The 17,864-nt window shown below is 46.4% G+C and overlaps 1 protein-coding gene across 17 annotated transcripts in view; it reads right to left on the bottom strand.

Annotated features, from left to right (window-relative positions):
* BTD (biotinidase) overlaps nt 1-17,864 on the bottom strand; it is a 62,195-nt gene that overhangs the window by 12,983 nt on the left and 31,348 nt on the right. For 8 of the 17 annotated variants that reach the window (XM_013981377.2, XM_005669282.3, XM_003483128.4 and 5 more), the window contains 2 exons: nt 6,703-6,934; nt 1,551-1,700 (listed from right to left, as the gene is read on the bottom strand). In XM_013981377.2, the coding sequence (XP_013836831.1) occupies nt 1,551-1,700; nt 6,703-6,924 (372 nt within the window). In that variant the 5' untranslated portion in view covers nt 6,925-6,934. Of the gene's footprint in view, nt 1-1,550; nt 1,701-6,702; nt 6,935-8,602; nt 8,656-13,855; nt 14,094-17,864 lie in introns of all 17 variants that reach the window. The other 9 variants (XM_013981378.2, XM_005669278.3, XM_013981380.2 and 6 more) reach the window with 4 other exon arrangements.

Raw genomic sequence — 17,864 nt, 5'->3', positions numbered from 1 at the left:
ATCTAAATAGACTTTTCTCCAAAGAAGACACACAGGTGGCCAATAGGTACATGAAAAGAGGCTCAACATTACTAATCATCAGAGAAACACAAATCAAAACTACAATAAGGTACCACCTCACACTGATCAGATGGTCATCTTTAAAAACAAAAAAATAACTCAGTGGTGAAAAGCTGAAAGCCTACCCACTAAAATACAGAACAAGGCAAGGATGCCCACTCTCACCAACAGAATATTGGAGAGATAAAATAAATGCTGGAGAAGGTGTAGAGAAAAGGGAACACTCCTACATTGTTGGTAGGAAGGTAAGTTGGTACAGCCACTATGGAAAACAATATGGAGGTTCCTCAAAAAACCAGAGTTGCCATGTGATCCAGCAATCCCACTCCTGGGCATATACCCAGACAAAACTGTAATTTAAATATACATGCACACTTACGTTCATAGCAACACTGTTCACAATAGCCAAGACATGGGAACAACCTAAATGTCCATCAACAGATGAATGGATAAAGATGTGGTACATATATTCAATGGAATACTACTCAGCCATAAAAAAGAAATAATGCCATTCACAGCTGCATGGACAGACCCAGAGATTATCATATGAAGTAAGTTAAAGAGAAGAAGACAAGTACTACATGATATCGCTTATATGGGGAATCTAAAATATGACACAAACCAACATATCTATAAAACAAAAAAAAAGATTCACAGATATAGAGAACGGATTTGTGGTTGCCAAGGGAGGGGTGGGGGAGGGAGGTATTGGGAATTTGGGATTAGCAGAGGCAAACATATACAGAAGGGATAAACAACAAAGTCCTACTGCATAGCACAGGTAACTATATTCAATATCCTAACCCTATATTCATATATATATGAATCATTTTGCTATACAGCAGAAATTAACACAACATTGTAAGTCAACTATACGTCAATAAAATAAAAATTTTTTTCGGAGTTCTCACTGTGACACAACAGGACTGGCAGCATCTCTGGAGCGCTGGGACAGGGTGGTCAAAAAAGGGAAAAAAAAAACCATCATCTCTTTGGAGTTTCCATTGTGGCTCAGCAGATTATGATCCTGACTAAGATCCATGAGGACAAATGGTTCCATCCATGGCTTTGCTCAGTGGATTAAGGATCTGGTGTTGCCGTGAGCTGTGGTGTAGGTCGCAGACGTGGCTTGGATCTGACATTGCTGTGGCTGTGTGGGGTAGGCCGGCAGCTGCAGCTCCAATTTGACCCCTAGGTTGGGAACTTTCATATGCCGTAGGTGTAGCCCTAAAAATCAAAAATGAAAACCAAAACAAACCACACCAAACAACAACAACAAAACCAAATAGAATGATCCGCAGATGGGTAAAGGCCTCTCGGTACCAGACACTCCTTAACTGAATGTGGGGCACATGGAGCTTGGTGTTGGTTGTCAGGATCCTAAGGTCTCTGGTCAGTCTCATTCAACAGGTCCCAGGTTTTGCCCTGGGTTTGTTTGGTTCATCTCTGGGAGCCTCCCGCCTGCTGAGAAGGCTGGTCCCCTCACATACCTCTGTGTCGTTGAATCGCTGGGGTTCTAGGCACGGGTTCCACTTGTCCAAGTGGGGAGACGGCATGAGGTCCAGAAATGGGTAAATGGATATTCTTGTAAAGTTGAACCCATGGATGCCATCTTCTGGAAACACTATAATCTGTACACCCTGTAAATCACGACATCAGAGTACATTCCGTCATCAGATCGTGGAGAGTGCCCCTTTCATCCAACAGCCGTCCAACTGTTGCTCTGGACCAGGAACCTGGGGTCGAGAGATGGTGGCTGGACTTGCAGGGATCTCGGCCCGGGGGGGAGCTGTCCCCTTGCTCTGAGGGTACAAAAGTCCTCCAGAAACAAGCACTGACTCTCTGGGCCTCATCAGGGAAGGTTACAGGTGAGCCTGGTTGAAGGGATGGGGCTTTGGAGGGGTTTGGAGCTGATGGTGGATGTGGAGACGGGAGCACGACTTTAAGTGGCCTTGAATATTGGGCTCAACACATGTGCTCTCTCTCGTCAGGTGGTTTTCAACCTTCACTGTGCATCTAAATCAGATGGGGAACTTCTGAAAAAAACACTCTTCATTTAGGGATGATGCTGGAATCCACCCCTAAAGTCTGTCTGCTTCAACGGATGATGGGTGGGGTCCTGGCAACAGTGTTTGTTTGAAGGACCCCACGTGATTCTAAGGTGCTGTCAAGGGTGGACTCACTGGAGTTCGGAGGTTTCCCTCCGAATCCTGACCACCCCACAGGCCCTCTCTTGCATCTGGGGCTCCCTGTGACAGCAACCTAAGGAAACCCAACAAACACGGCAGCCCTCAGCTCCCTGCCCGCCAGCATCTGCCGTGCTGCCTGCTCAGCTTACGTGGCTGAGAATGGCAAGCCTGGAGCACCGCCCCACCATGAAAGGTGGAGGAGGAAGGCAGCTCAGCCAAGAAGAATCTAAAATAACAGGCAGTTTGCGTCACTTATTTCCGGAATGCACTCCAAACTCTTTATCAGTTGTTTTCTTAGTTATAAAACCTTTGAAAGTCCAATTGCAGAAAATTTGGAAATATAAAGAATTCATAATCCTGTAACATGAAGACACTCATTGTTAACACCTTGGCTATTTTCATTTCCCTCTCTCTCTGCATATGTGTGTATGTAAAACTGAGATAATAATAAATATGTGGGAGTTCCCATTGTGACTCAGTGGTAACGAATCCGACTAGTATCCATGAGGACGCGGGTTCAATCCCTTTTTTTTGCGTCCCTCAGTGGGTTAAAGATCCAGCGTGGCTGTGGCTGTGGTGCAGGCCAGCAACTACAGCTCCGATTTGACCCCTAGCCTGAGAACCTCCATATGGTGCAGGTATGGCCCTAAAAAGGCAATAACAATAACAATAGAACATATGGTTTTCCATCTTGACTCTCTCACTATGGAACATCAAGACTACAAAGATACCTTCAGATAGATCACTTGTGTTATACGCTGGGTTATATTTAAGAGGACACTGCTGTTTATCCTCTACTATAGGACATTTGCATTATTCCCAACCTTCTGTAATAAAGGGAAAACTGTGATGACCATCTGTGTACGTGGTGCTCAGAACACTTCCTGAATGAGCACTGAGATTAATATTAATGAGCTTGGATTATTTCTTTAGAATAAAGCCTTATAAGTGAAAATACTAGGTCAATGTTATGAAAAATTTTTAACTTCTTAATATACATTGTCAAATAGCTTTCCAGAGAGCTGACAGCCACGTATACTTCTTCTGGCAGAATATGAGGTTGGTCATTTTACTGTACATTATTGACAAAAATTATCACAAATTGGATATAAATTGGATACATTCTTTGTCTACCTTTCCATGAGGTACCAGGGTACTTATTGATGGACAAGCTCACTTGAGGGTTATGTATCTAGTGAATGTACTACTGTTTGACTTCCTATTTTAAAAAAGATCACTCTAAAGATGACGGTTTTATCTCCCTTAGGACATTAGCCAGTTTTTTATCTACTAACAGATTCATTTCAACATTTATTTGACTGATGGATACACTCAGATAATATCTGTTCCTCAAATTCTCTTTTGCTTTTTTTTGCCTTTTTTTTAATGGCCACGCCCACGGCATATGGAGGTTCCTAGGCTAGGGGTCTAATCGGAGCTGTAGCTGCTGGCCTACACCACAGCCACAGCAATGCCGGATCTGTGCCACGTCTGCGACCTGCACCACAGCACATGGCAACGCCGGATCCTTAACCCACTGAGCGCAGCCAGGGATCGAACCTGCATCCTCGTGGATACTAGTCAGATTCCTTTCTGCTGAGCCACGATGGGAACTCCCTCAAATTCTCTTTGAACCAGCTCTACCATCTTACTGGTTCCTTCATTAATTAATAAGTTAAATAAAAGCTTTCGCATGCACATTCTCTACTTGTGTGAGAGTCACATTTTTAACTTTTTGAAAGTTATATTTGGACAAATATTTTCATTTATGAAAAAACTCTGAGAGCAGTGGATGGTTTCTTAGGAACAATAACTGTTATGCGTAATTAGATTAATATTAATATTAAATTGCATTTCCCAAATATCTGCCAGGAATGAGGAATCAAACCTGAGCCAGGGCAGAACTTGGGTCTGATGTGATTACCCGTGTGTTCTAGGAAGTCATTTGTATCCCTGATACAAGGCTTGAACGATTTTCAGATAGACCTTAGTGAGGTAAAAAATTCCTGGGGAATTAGGGCTGCCAACCCAGGTGATCGCCCAGCCTCACATCTCTAAGCCTGACTCCTTTTCTTCCCTGTAAATGCCTCTATCAAAAGAGAATTGTTTTGGAGTTCCCACTGTGGCTCGGTGGAAACGAATCCAACTAGTATCCATGAAGATTAGGGTTCGACCCCTGGCCTCCCTTAGTGGGTCGGGGATCTGGCATTGCTGTGCGCTGTGGTGTAGGCTGCAGACATGGTTCAGATCCTGAGTTGCTATGGCTGGTGCATAGGCCCGAAGCCACAGTTCCGATTCAACCCCTAGCCTGGGGACATTCCATATGCCGCATGTGTGGCCCTAAGAAGCAAAAAAAAAAAAAAAAAAAAGAGAGAGAGAGAGAGAGAATGGCTTTAATTGGCCTGCTTAGGAATCTCTGCCTTTTAGAGCAAGTTTGATAAAAAAAACTGACACATGCTTGGCATCAACCTGTCTTAGAGGTTGCTTTAACACATAACCACATAAGGGAACCCTAAAAATGACCAGATCAACAGCTTCATCCCTGCTCCTGGACCACAAACAGAAAAGGAATGATGCCTGCAGCCAGCTTGGGTTCAAGAAAAACATCTGTTTCACCTGGAGCAAGTGATGAAAATGCAAGGGTACACTGCAGTAAATCTCTGGGCTGCAGTATGGCAACTTCCAAGTGTGTTAACATGGTCTTAGGGACAGGATGGGGAAGAAGAGGGGGTGACATTTCAGCACCGTCCAAGCAAACGCCTCTGCAGAGAGAAGGGATCTTTGACAGGAGGATGTCCGTGGACATGGCCAGGGATGTTTTTACACTGACATCAGCGCAGACACAAATGAGGTGTGGATGGGAGGTGTGGATGGCGGAAAGATAACTGATCGTGTGATGTCAGTCAAGAGCCCCAAATGGCCCAGCAGGCTGGAATGATGAAATTTCACAGCATAAAGGTGAAGCTTTGCTCTTGGGTTAAATTAATTGACCTTACAAGTACAGGCCAGCCACGGCAGCACGTGTGCCCATGTGAAGAGGGGTCAGAAACTTTGGTTGACAGCAAGCGCCTTATGAATCCACAGTGAGATGTGGCTGCCAAGAGCTTGCTTTGGGGGGACAACACCTGGAATGAAAATGGTGGCAGGTCTCCTCCGCCCTGCCCTCCCTGGAACTGTGAGCAGCTCAGGGCTTGGCCATGACCCAGACGTCTTAGGCGGCAGGGCTGGAGCCGTGTTCCTCTCCCCGGAGATGCAGTCCGGAAGAGCTCTGGGGCCATGACAGCCATCCTCAGATTCGGGAAGAGAGCACGGATCTGAGGGATTCGGTCTGTTCTGTTCTGCTTGGGGAGGATAGGGCAATGGGTGGCAGTTACAGGGAGGCTGATTGCTGCTCATGGAAAGGAAGTCCTTTCCAGAAGTTCCCACCGTCCTCAAGTGGACAGTGACTCCTAGGTCACTGGAGGTGTCCAGAGAATAAAAGAGGAGCATCCCCCATCAGAAGTTGGAGCAGGCCTTCGAGGGCCCTTCTGATAACTGTGTTACATATACATATACTACAGGCTAGATTTTAAGTGTACGGTGGACCTGGCTGTCCAGGCAGTCCTGGCCACCTTGATTGAAGACAGAGTGTTGGCAGGACCTCTTGGCATGACCAGTCTGCCCTCTGAACTCACATATGTGGGGCTCTTCTGCTTGTACATAGTCCGCCTCCTGTGCAGGCGAGGCATGGCTTCCTTAAGCAGCGCAGGGCTGCCCCCACCCCCAGGGTTAAAGGCCAGAGGTCTCTCCCACAGACCATTTTCCTACAGTAAATTCTGGTGCCCACACCTCCCCACCATTCCTGGCAGGAGTAGGGATGTGGCCACGCAGGAAGCCTTTGTAAAGGCTATGCCTTGGCCCTCTGTCCACTGGGCTTGGTTCTGTCTGGACTGAGTTCTCAGGCTGTTCAGGCACAAGGACCAAAAGAGCCCCACGGAACTGGGAGGCAGCCACCAGCCACCCTGGGGCCATTTACCACTTGGAGAGCTTGAGAGGCCATTGTGCCTGGTGGCCTTCAAATTTTCTGCCCCTTTGAATGCATTGGGGAGTCTTAAAAAAATCCAGCCTGTACCCCAGCCGACTCTGCCGGCCTAGGAGCTGGGCACCCACTTTTGTTTACAGGCAGCCAAGCACTCCCTTGGCCCAGCCATGTGTGAGAACCCAAGGTCTGGCCCTGGGCTTCCCAGACTGGAGGAGAAGCATCACCTGGAGATCCTGCTAAAATGTAGATTCTGACTCAGCAGGTCCAGGGTCGGGAGGGGCTCCTGATGCTAATGGGCCTTGGACCACCCTCTAGCAAATGGGACTCATTCAACTCAGCTTTACCCCTGGAGCCCATTTCCCAGGGAGCTGCAGGGCCCACCGGCCAAGGGCTGATGAGCAGTGGACACGAGGCCCCAGGAGCACAGCTTGCCTTTTGAGCTGCGATCATCACTTGCTGTTCATAGATGTCAAGGTTCTGGTTCATGAGCTCCAAGGCCTGTGTGCGGCTGATGAGGGACAGCGGGTCCAGGCTGAGGATGGACCGGTGCTCATACACAGCAGCCACGTACTGGGCATCTTCAGCCTGGACCCCCAAGGCTGCCACGCTGCAGACACACAGGAAGAGGGCGAGCTGACGACTGGCTCCGGACATGATCAGGAATCTAGAATGTAACGAGGCAAGGAGAAGACAGCTGAGTCACGGGTCCTGCCAAGATTTCAACTTTCACAGCTGTGATTTATTAATCCCGGCAATTAAACTCACCCGCTGTGATGCTCAAAGGTTTGTTTCATGTTCCTAATAAGAGGCTATGTGTTTCTCTCCAAACACGTAGCGAGTTAGCTTTTAAAATGCCTCACTGTGTTAATGGTCTGGTTTTAGAACATTTCAAAACAGACCCGGTGTTTGCCACAATGTTCTTCCCCAGCAGGATGGCAGTCACTCTTCTAGCTGTGCGCCTCGGATTTGGGCAAAAGTAACTATTCTCATTATTTTACATAATTCGGTGACATAGTCCACAGCCCACCACCTGCCCTCCATACGCACAAACAATCCACAGCTATGACAGCTGTGATAACAATACAGCTCAGCTATCCTAGCCACAAAAACCTGATGGATCACTAGCCTTTGGTTAGTAATGAATATAAAGGGCAAACCTCCCTTTACACAGCACGACATTCTTTTTGGGGAGTCGGGGGAGCATGCCCGTGGCATGTGGAAGTTTCCCAGCCAGGGACTGAACCTGCACCACAGCAGTGATAACGTTGTGTCCTTAACCCACTAAGCCACCAGGTTATTCCAACATTCTTTAATCTGGTGCAGAGAAACTGCTGACCTCTACTTAAATGCCATTTTATGGACAGTCAAAAGAAGTCTTCCCATTAAAACATGACTTTTCCCCACTCCAAGACTCTTGGACTCTCTTGGACTCCAAGACTCTTGGGAAAAACAAGCATACTAGTTTGGAAATAAAATCCTCTTGCAGGATCCTGTTGTGGCTCAGCAGGTTAAGAATCTGATGGGTATCCATGAAGATGCGGGTTCGATCTCTGCCCTCACTCAGTCGATTAAGGATCTGGCATTGCTATGGCTGTGGTACAGCCCAGCAGCTATAGCTAGGATTTGACTCCTATCCTGGGAACTTCCAACTGCCACAGGTTTTGGCACTAAAAAGCAAAATAAAATAAAAATCCTTTTTCAGTAACCAAATGCAATCTTCTAGAAAGTAAACTCAGCTTTGCAGCTCCTACCATAAAAGATTTGAAGCAAATCATACCTCTGACAGTGACACTTCTGTGTGCCTTTTTCCACCCCCCCAGAATAGGAATTTTAATTTCTAATAGTTCTGTGTACTAGGTGTTTTAGAGTGAAGAGTCCAGTTCCGCCTTGAAAATCAGCCTGGCCTCCTGGCTGAAGCCCCTCCCCTGGCACACAGACTTCCCAGGTGGTGTGCCACGGTCAGGCCCCCTGCTCTGAGGCCAAGCGCCCAGGCTGACTAGCCGCCCTGGGAATCCAAACAAACATCAAGACAACAGAGACAAATTGAGGAACCATTTTCTCTTTAAAGAGAAAATGACACCCTGGCCAAGTCTACTCAGAACCCATGTTTGCATTTGAAAACTAGACTCTCCAAGCCACTGCACATTGCTTTTTCTCTCAAAAGTTCCAGGAACAAAAGCAACCATAATTATTTTCAGCAACAGACCACGGAACTGGAGTGCTCCATCAGAATCCTGGCAAACTCAGACTTCTCAGCATGATCAGCGTGCCCCGGCACCCCAGCCCTGCCCCATCTCAAACTGTTACTTCCTCCCCCAGGGAATAAACGTACCATCCAAATACCAGAGCCCAGGACAGGCTGCCATCCATCCGGGACACTGTGAACTGTGTTTGAAGATGAAAACAAGGGGCCTTTGAGTGAGCAGTCATGAGATTTTGAGTAGAAACAAAAGTAGAATTGATAAGCTTTCTTATCTGAATTTTGCCGCTGAAGAACAGCAAGGAATAATTTTTAAAGTCTCAAAATCTGTTTTCCACTTCATCTCTGGTTTCAGAATAATGATAATGGGGGTGGTGTGAGGGGGGAGACTTTTATCTTCAGTCATATTCACAGTATTTCTAAAGCATAAGGCTGTGGCCTCATTAAGGGATGGAGGGGGTGGGGGTGGAGGGAGCCCACGAACCAGGGCACGGTTGGGGGGGGTCAGGGGTCCTGGAGCCAGGAGTGGCATTGACACTGTCCTCCCTTTTCAGCTCAGAGCTGCACGGTACCGATTTGGGGACAGAGAACGTTTGTTTAAATCTCAGGGACTTGCAATCCAGCAAAACAAGGACATTGTGGGACCGGCAATATAGCACCTTTCTTTCTACTTTGAGAAAATACGTTTAGATTATTTACAAAAGGAGCCTGGTAGGAGAGCTGTGAGGGGCCATCATTTCTGCCTGAACAGAGGCAGGTCAGGAAGAAAAGGCTATGCGGATTCTTGCCAGTATTCACGTGAGAGAGAAGCCAGCCTGGTAAGGGAGGAGAGGATGAGTCATGATGATGAAAATAGGCACAGGAGTGTGCCCTCGCTGAAGAGTGGTGAAACCGCAGACGTTTTAACCAAATTGCAAACTCTGGTCTTCCCTCTTTATGTGGCACCACGCAGCAGCCGCAGGAAGGACCGAGCAAGGCCAGGGGCTTAGAGGGGCCTGGGCGCAGGCTGGAAAGTGGCCTGGTGCCGGCTCGGGACCAAGTGCAAGGGGGCTTGGGGGGCTCCCCAGGAATAATGGCCCCGGAAGTCATGAGGGTTTTGGGGATCCAGCAACTGATCCACCTGCAGCGCTGGCCAGGGCCTGGCCCATAAACAGAATGGTGGCTGGAGGTGTGTGTGCAGCCTGGAAAACGTGGCTACGAACATCCTTCCACCACAGGGCATCTGACACAAGGCTAAACTCCAGGAAGGCCCCACTGAGGTGACAGTGTGCTTCCACACTTTGCTTCATGCCCTCCACCAAGACGGGGGCTGGGAGGCGCTCACTGGGACATGCATGTGACACGTGCCAGGGCTCCACCTGGTGTGGGTGTTAGGGACCCAGCCGGGAAGGCACCCAGCCCTTCCCAGCGGACCCCTCCCCCATGTATGGGGAGACTGACACAGTCAAACACAAACAGCCCCCTGCTTAGGACGCTTTGACTTCATGATGGCTCAGAAGCCACATGCATTCAGTAGAAACCGTACCCAGAAGTTAGTATATGGACCTTTCTTGGGTGAGCGACGTGCAGTGCAACCCCATCTCTGATGCTGGGCAGGGCAGCCATGGCCTCCAGACACAAGGGTGAACAACCAACACACTGACCACCATTTGGGCCCACATCCCATCCTCTTTTCCCCTCTAAGTACAGACCTCCAGAAATTCCATGAGATAGTCAACCCTTTGTGGGGTTTTGGGGGGAGAGGGGATTTTTTTTTTGGCGTGCCTGAAGCATGTGGAAGTTCCTGGACCAGAGACCGAACCTGTGCCACGGCAGTGACAACACTAGATCCTTAACCCATTGAGCCACCAGGGAACTCCTCGACCCTTGTTGCAAAACAGGCCTTGTGTTAGAGGGTTCTGCCCCACTCACTTCAGGCTGATGGGAATGTTCTGAGGCCATGTAAGGTGGGCCTGGCTGAACTGGGATGTTTGGTAGCCTCGGTGTAGTAAATGCATTTTGAACTATGGTATTTCCAACGTACGGTGGGTTTGTTGGGATATTAACCCCATCATGAACTCAGGAAGTTCTGTACCTGGTATGTCAGATGGCAGTAAGTACTAGGAAGAGATAGAGATGGGGGAGGGTGCAGGTATCTGTGAGGAGGCCCTGGATACCTGGGGGATGAGGGTTCCGGGCAGAGGACTGCTCGGTCAAAAGGCCCAAGTGAGAGCTTTCGGGGATTCAAGAAACAGCAAGGACAGCAGTGCGCTGGAGCCCAGGGACCAGGAAAGGCTGAAGAAATTCGAAGTCAGAGGGAAAGAACGGCCCCACCCTCCTCCAGTCCCATCTCTTTGGAGCAGCCTTTGAGATCTGGTGAAAGCCTGAGTCAATCCAGACGCTCCCCTGCTCAGAATCACCCAGTGACTCCCCAGGGCCTGCAGAGTGAGGGAACGGACAGGAATGATGCTGAAATCAGCGGTGGGGTGGGGAGAGCACTGCTGATCTTTTTTTGGAGGAGGTGGGGCATGCCTGAGGCACGTGGAAGTTCTCAGGCCAGGGATCAAACCACCCCACAGCAATGGCCTGAGCCACAGCAGTGACAAGTCCTATCCTTAACCTGCTGAGTCACCAGGGAACTCCTAGCATCTTGGTCTTTTAACTGCCTTACAGAAGCCTCTGCTTTTCACTCATAAGGGAACATGTTATTTATCCGACATGAATCCTGGTCAGGAAGGTTCTTGTGATCTATGGGGAAAAGAAATCAAGGTCTAAATGGCATGGAAATCCACTTTGTGGAAATTTGATAACATGTCAATCACTAGATATTTTTACACACAGGGAACTTTCTCCTTCTTGCCAAATGATTCATCTTGATAATTAGCTGTGTTTCCTTCCTAGCCATGCTATTACAATAGTGTCTTTTGCAATGAAATGAAAGGATTATTATGAAGGTATCCTTAATAAGATAATTTCAGAGGCAGGTATATACATTTAAAATTTTATATTTAGACCTACTGATCTTTTTTAAAAAAGATCTTGTCACTCTTTACTTGTCAGGGAGAATAAGAGTCCCATGACTGGGAAAGAGGCAGGAAAAGTGGGCAGAGGAAATGTCACATCCTGTGGAACAAATCTGAGGGGCCTAAGTCATAAGGAGCGAGCACCATGTGTGCCTCTATGTGTTTCTGACAGGAGGCTAAGTTCCAAATAGCTTTAAACCTATACTCATGAATTTTGTGATTTCCTTATTTAATACATACTCCTTTTTATATAAGGGGAGAAATAACCCCATCTCCATCTAATTTCCATAATCTGGGAGTTCCCCTGTGGTGCAGCCAGTATTGTCATTGCAGCAGCTTGGGTTATTGCTGTGGCGAAGCTTTGATCCCTGGCCTGGGAACTTCCACAGCCAAAAAAAAAAAAAAAAAAAAAAAAAAAGTACATAATCTGAATTTAAAGAAACCCCAAAGAGACCATGATTTCCCAGAGAGCTTCTTGTTCTCTGCCTCTGCCCTTGCTGAGGCTAGAAGTTGAGTCTGTCCATGACTGGCCCTGGAACAGTGGAAAGCCCCACAATGCTGGAGCTCAAAAAGCTCCAAGCAAGGCGTCTTCCACCTTGACTCAGGAGGCCGTGTCAGGTGGCACCTGAGGGTGATGCCAAGGTACAAGGCTGAATTCATGTGGAGCAGTGGGTAAATTATTAGGAACTCTGGGCTGAAATGGTACCTTGCGATTTCTCCTTTAAAAACATTCCAGCTATTATTTCCAAAAAAGAGAGTGATATACAGAAGTGTAACTGGGTGCAATTCTCTAAGACAGCTATACTTTAAAAAGTGGAAAAAATAAAACAAAACAAGTGTAACTGGGGCCCAGGCCTTTGACTGGGGCCCATTTTTTGTTGACTGGGGCCCATTTTTTGTTGACTGGAGTAATTCACTTAGAATACCACACGAGCAATCAAAGAATCGTGACACTTGAACTTTAAATAAGTCATCTTTCTTCTCCTCAAATGGGAACTATCTTCATATTTAAGACCAAACCTCTCCCTGAAACGTCCAGGTGTTTAATGGAAGGCTCTTTTCTTCACTTTGCTGTGCAGAGAAAAAGAGCCCAAGACTGAGCCTTCAGGCTCGCTACTGCCACCCTGTGGTCAATCTGAGTACCATGAACCCACGTGGGGATTTGCTCTGAAGAGCTGCAAAAGTTGGTCATTCTTAAGAAAATGGATGTTTTTCCTCCTTTTCTTCCCCCTTTCATTCCTAACACTTTCCCTATCTCTTTGACAGTGAAAAAACCCAGGAAACATTTGATTTTCCAAGATTGGATCTCATGAAAGCTACTTTTTATTCACCATGCACCCAGGACTTACTGCATTGTCTAGATTCATTGGTTCTAAATTTGTTGTGATTTCTTACATAGATGTGACTGGGTGTATAAAGTGATGCCGCCCATCCACATCGACAGAGAGCACCATGCATGAAGAAATCTGGCTCAGGTGAAGGATCTATAGGGACAAATTTTTATACAGATGACACACTGACTTTTTTTTTTTTTTGGCTTTTGTCTTTTTATGGCCGCACTCGTGTCATATAGTGGTTCCCAGACTAGGGGGTCCAATTAGAGCTAAAGCCGCCAGCATTCGCCAGAGCAACAGCAAGGTGGGATCTGAGTTGTGTCTGCAACCTACACCACAGCTCACAGCAACGCCAGATCCTTAACCCACTGAGCAAAGCCAGGGATTGAACCTGCGTCCTCATGCATGCTAGTTGGGTTCACTAATTGTCAAGCCACAACAAGAGCTTCCAGATGCTGCATTCCATTTTATGTTACATGTTGTTTTCAAACCACTTTAACATCCACTGTTCTATTTCATCTTCCTGTCACATAAAGCAGTGAAAGCAGACAGTAAAATTCCATTTTCATGGTTAAAGAATCCTCTAGGACTAGTTAGCAGGTAGAAAGGCCTGGAAAGCAGGTCTCCTGGCTCCTGGTCTAGCCTCCCAGCACACTGAAGATGAGGGTAATTTATCAGTCAGACCTTCAAAGACCACAGCGGCATCTTCAATGCAGCTGCAGCAGAATCCAACAAAAATTCAAAGAGGCCTCCCAAGGGAAGATTCTGGGTGGTCTGAGCAGAGCAGGGCCTCTCAAAAGTGGGGGTGACAGAGTCACCTACAGGGCTGGAGCTGCTGCTCTCTGGACTCCCCCGTACCCAGTTTTTATTCAGCAGGTGTGGGGTGGGGCCCTAGAACATGCATTTTGAACAAGTTCCCAGGTGATGCCGGTGTTGATGTTTCTGGTCTGGGGTCACCTGGAGAACCACTGGGCTAGAGGATTCAGGCAGGTACATTCTGACTCTATCTTTCCTTCACATCAAATAAAGGCATGTGTCAGAACCATTACCTTTATTTCCCAGGTGCCTGTCGAACAAGGCTGATAGAATGTGTGCAGATTTCAAAGTGCTTCCACTATATTTAGTGAAAATGAGCAGCAAAGTATTTAAACACTCAAACTTGAGGTGGGCAATGGGGAACCTCCTCCAAAAGAATCCGATCCAGGTCAGTTAAAAGAAGATTCAGTGCCCGTCTTTGCCTCAACAGGAGCATCACTGTGGAACCACGTCGTTACTGGTTTTCATTTTCTGAAATAAAAGTTCTCATTTTAAAAATAAAATGGATACAAAATAGATATTCCATTAGGCAATGACACGAGATGAATAAATATGGGAAAATAAATAATGTTTAAAATTTAAATACATTTTTAATTAATATGTTTTAATTTAGGGGAGTTCTTTAGCGGTCCAGTGGTTACAGCTCCATGCTTTCACCGCTGCAGCTCAAGTTCAAGACCTGGCTAGGAACTGAGATCCCATATCAAGCTGCTGCCCACCATGGCCAAAACAAACAAACAAACAAAAAAATGTTTTGGAGTTCCTGTGGTAATGCAGTGATAACGAACCCAACTAGCATCCATGAGGATGCAGGTTGGATCCCTGGCCTCACTCAGTGGGTTAAGGATCTGGCGTTGCCGTGAGCTGTGGTGTAGGTCACAGATGCTACTTGGTACTACATTGCTGTGGTGTGGTGTAGGACAGCAGCTGCAGCTCCAATTCAACCCCTAGCCTGGGAACTTCCATATGCAGTGGGTGTGGCCCTAAAAAAAAAAAAAAAGACAAAAAAGGTTTTAATTTGAAAATAATGTAATTATTTATAATATAATTATACATTTATTAATAGGTAATCTGAAAAAGCCTTCCAATTATATTCTGCAAAAGTGTATCAGATTTCTTCTCAAAAGTTTATCTGAAATCTTCAAGGGCCAAAATGAATTGCTGAGGAAGTCTTAAACTGTGGCTCAGAGACCTGCACCATGGGGGGCAGGGAAAAAAAGAGAGAGGCTTCCTTACTGTCCATCAGTCTCGGGACAGAAGGGCGGTGCAGGCACTGGTGGTTGCCCTGCTCTTCTGGAACGTCTTTGACTTCTGCCTGGGTTTCACCTTCTCATCCTCCAGGACTATCATCAATGTCTCTGAAATAAGCCTCAGTGGGAGTCAGCAAAGAACTGTCTATCAAAGCCCTCGGGAAATTTCTCCTGCGTTTCCTTGTTGGACCACCTTCAATTAGAGTCATCTGAAGAACCACCTTGTAGGGAACGAGGACCTGGAGGCTGGACGTGACGAAACACAACCAGCACTTGAGACATAAGATGCCCTAGAACCACGTGCTCAGAAACGGGGGCAACGTAAAGGTTCTCGTGAACATTAAGCATATGGTGGATACAACACCCCTAAGGGTCTGGTGGGCCGGATACCACTGTGTCAAGTCCCATCACACCTGTGCTCTTCTCTGCCAGCGGCTCAGGACTGAAACACCCAGATCACAGACCTGCAGGACACCCTGCATGCAGACAGTGGAGAACAACGGAATGGGCAATAAAGCCAAGGAACCGTGGTTCCCAAGTCACTCCCTAACAGGATGCTCTGGAAACACTGAATGGATGACAGTAGGAAGAGTAAAAGAGACAACGAAAAAGGCTAGAGTGAAGTAGAACAGAGCACTAGGAAAAACATGCCAAAGGCCCCTTCTCCTACGGAGGGTACAGGAAGTATACACCAGGGACAAGCAGAGTCAAGTTCAGCAAGAGAGAAAATGTAACAAGCGAGCAAACAGGTCCAGCTTCTGTCCGTGTTGCGCTCTGGTGGAGGATGCTCACGAACATGGTGGGAGGTGCAGACGACCCACAGCACCGTGAGAGGGCGGCACACCGTCAAGAATGACAGTTCCCTTAATGGCTCAGCAGTTAAGGAACCCAGCTGGGATCTATGAGGATGTGGGTTCCATCTCTGGACAGGGGTCCAATCTGAGCTGTAGCTGCTGGCCTACACCACAGCCACAGCAGTGCCAGATCTGAGCCGCATCTGTGACCTACACCACAGCTCATGGCAGTGCTGGATCTTTAACCCACTGAGAGAAGCCAGGGATCAAACCCACGTCCTCATGGATACTAGTTGGGTTCATTACCACTGAGCCACAACGGGAACTCCTAGGTGTGGACCTTTGAGTGTTAAAATATCAGACTTGACATTCCCTGGTGGCCTAGCATTTAAGGATTCAGCACTGTCTCTGCTTTGGCTCAGGTTCAATCCCTGGCCTGGGAACTTCCACATGCTGTGAGCATGGCCAAAAATAAAATAAAATACCTGATTTGAAATCCTGGCTCTGCTAATTACTCCTTATATAACCTTGGAAAAATTATTTATCACAACTAAGCTTCAACTTCATCTACAAGCAGGACATGAAAATATCCAATTTAAAGTGCTTAGTGTTTGATGAGTGGACACTAGCTAAAATTGAAGAATATGTCCCAATAGATGAAAGCTGCAAACGAATAATATCCAATATGAAGCTAGGAAAATGTATACAAACCAGGGGGAATATTAAGCAAAAATTTTAAAGATAGTTATGCTAAACAAACATATAGTGAAAACTTTTCTGCATTTACAATGATAATAGCTAAGTTAAACATATATTCCAGAGTTCTCTGGTGGTCTAGTGGTTAGGATTTAGTGCTTTCACTGAGGCCTAGGTTCAATCCCTGGTTTGGGAACTGAGAGCCCACATCAAGTCGCTGCATCCAGCAGCCAACCCCCATCACCCCCCCCAAAAAACCTCCGCCCATGTATGTATGTATGTATGTATGTAAACAAAAACTGGAAAAGAATGTGAGAAGTCAAATACCATCTGATATCACTTATTTGTGGAATCTAAAATATGGAACAGATGATCCCATCTTAACAAAAACAAAACAGAAACAGCTCATGGCCAAGAAGAGCAGACTTGGGGTTCCCAGGAGGAAAAGGAGAGGGAGTGGGAGGGAAGGGCATTTTGGTGGTTTTGGGGGATGCGAACTGTTATACCTGGGATGGATGGGCAATGGGGCCCAACTGTACAGCATAAAGAAATGTGTGTAATTCGGTCACTTTGCTGTACAACAGAACTTGAAGAAAAATTGTAAATCAACTATACTTTAATAATTTTTTTAAAAGAAAAGGAAAAAAATGTATAAGTAGACCTACACAGTTTAAACTCATGTTAAGAGTTCACTGTACTTCCTAACTCATTTTACAAAGCCACGATTACCCTAGTATCAAAACTAGACAAAGACAGCACAAGAAAATAAAACCACAGACGAATATCTATCATGAACATAGATGTGAAAATCTTCAACAAAATACTAGCAAATCAAACCTAATAATTTATAACAAGGATTATACACCACGACCAAGTGAGAGCATGCAAGTCAGGCATGCAAGGCTGGTTCAACATTTGAAAATCAATTCATGTAATCTGTAATTCTGAAACTGACAACACTTATGACTTGAATCTAGTGCCAGGACTTGAAACTGGCCTAAACTCAGATGGGGACTTGAACCCACAGTTTTTAAATTATTCTAATTTAAGTCCATCTTGCATCTGGACTTACCGAGGTTCAGGTTTTTTGTGCCTCGGCACAGAAGGAATTCAGCAAGAGACAGTGATAGGCAAGAAAAAGATTTATTAAGATAGGACATTTGTAAGAGATGCAAGCCGGCAGGCAAGGAGGCTCTGTACTGAGAATTAGGTAGGCTACACTTTTATCATCCAAGGGGAGTGGGGGCAGGAAAAGACCACTTCTTCCTCTATCTTCAAAAATCCTCCTTGAAATCCAGTAAGAGAGTATATTGCACCCTTCAAGGTCAAACTAGGACCTTCACGGTGCTTAATCAAATCAGCAGAAGGTGGTGCTTAAACTCCTGCCCTTGGTCTGAACCTGAATGCAGGCCTCACCCCAGCCCCCACCCAATGACCTGAGGCATATCTTGTGCCTCCACTAGTTAAGCAAGCCTGCCTCCTTCTGATGGCTTTTTAGATAG

The sequence above is a fragment of the Sus scrofa genome, chromosome 13 (assembly GCF_000003025.6).
Source record: "Sus scrofa isolate TJ Tabasco breed Duroc chromosome 13, Sscrofa11.1, whole genome shotgun sequence".
Lineage (NCBI taxonomy): Eukaryota > Metazoa > Chordata > Mammalia > Artiodactyla > Suidae > Sus > Sus scrofa.
This window is presented reverse-complemented; position numbering and strand designations above follow the sequence as displayed.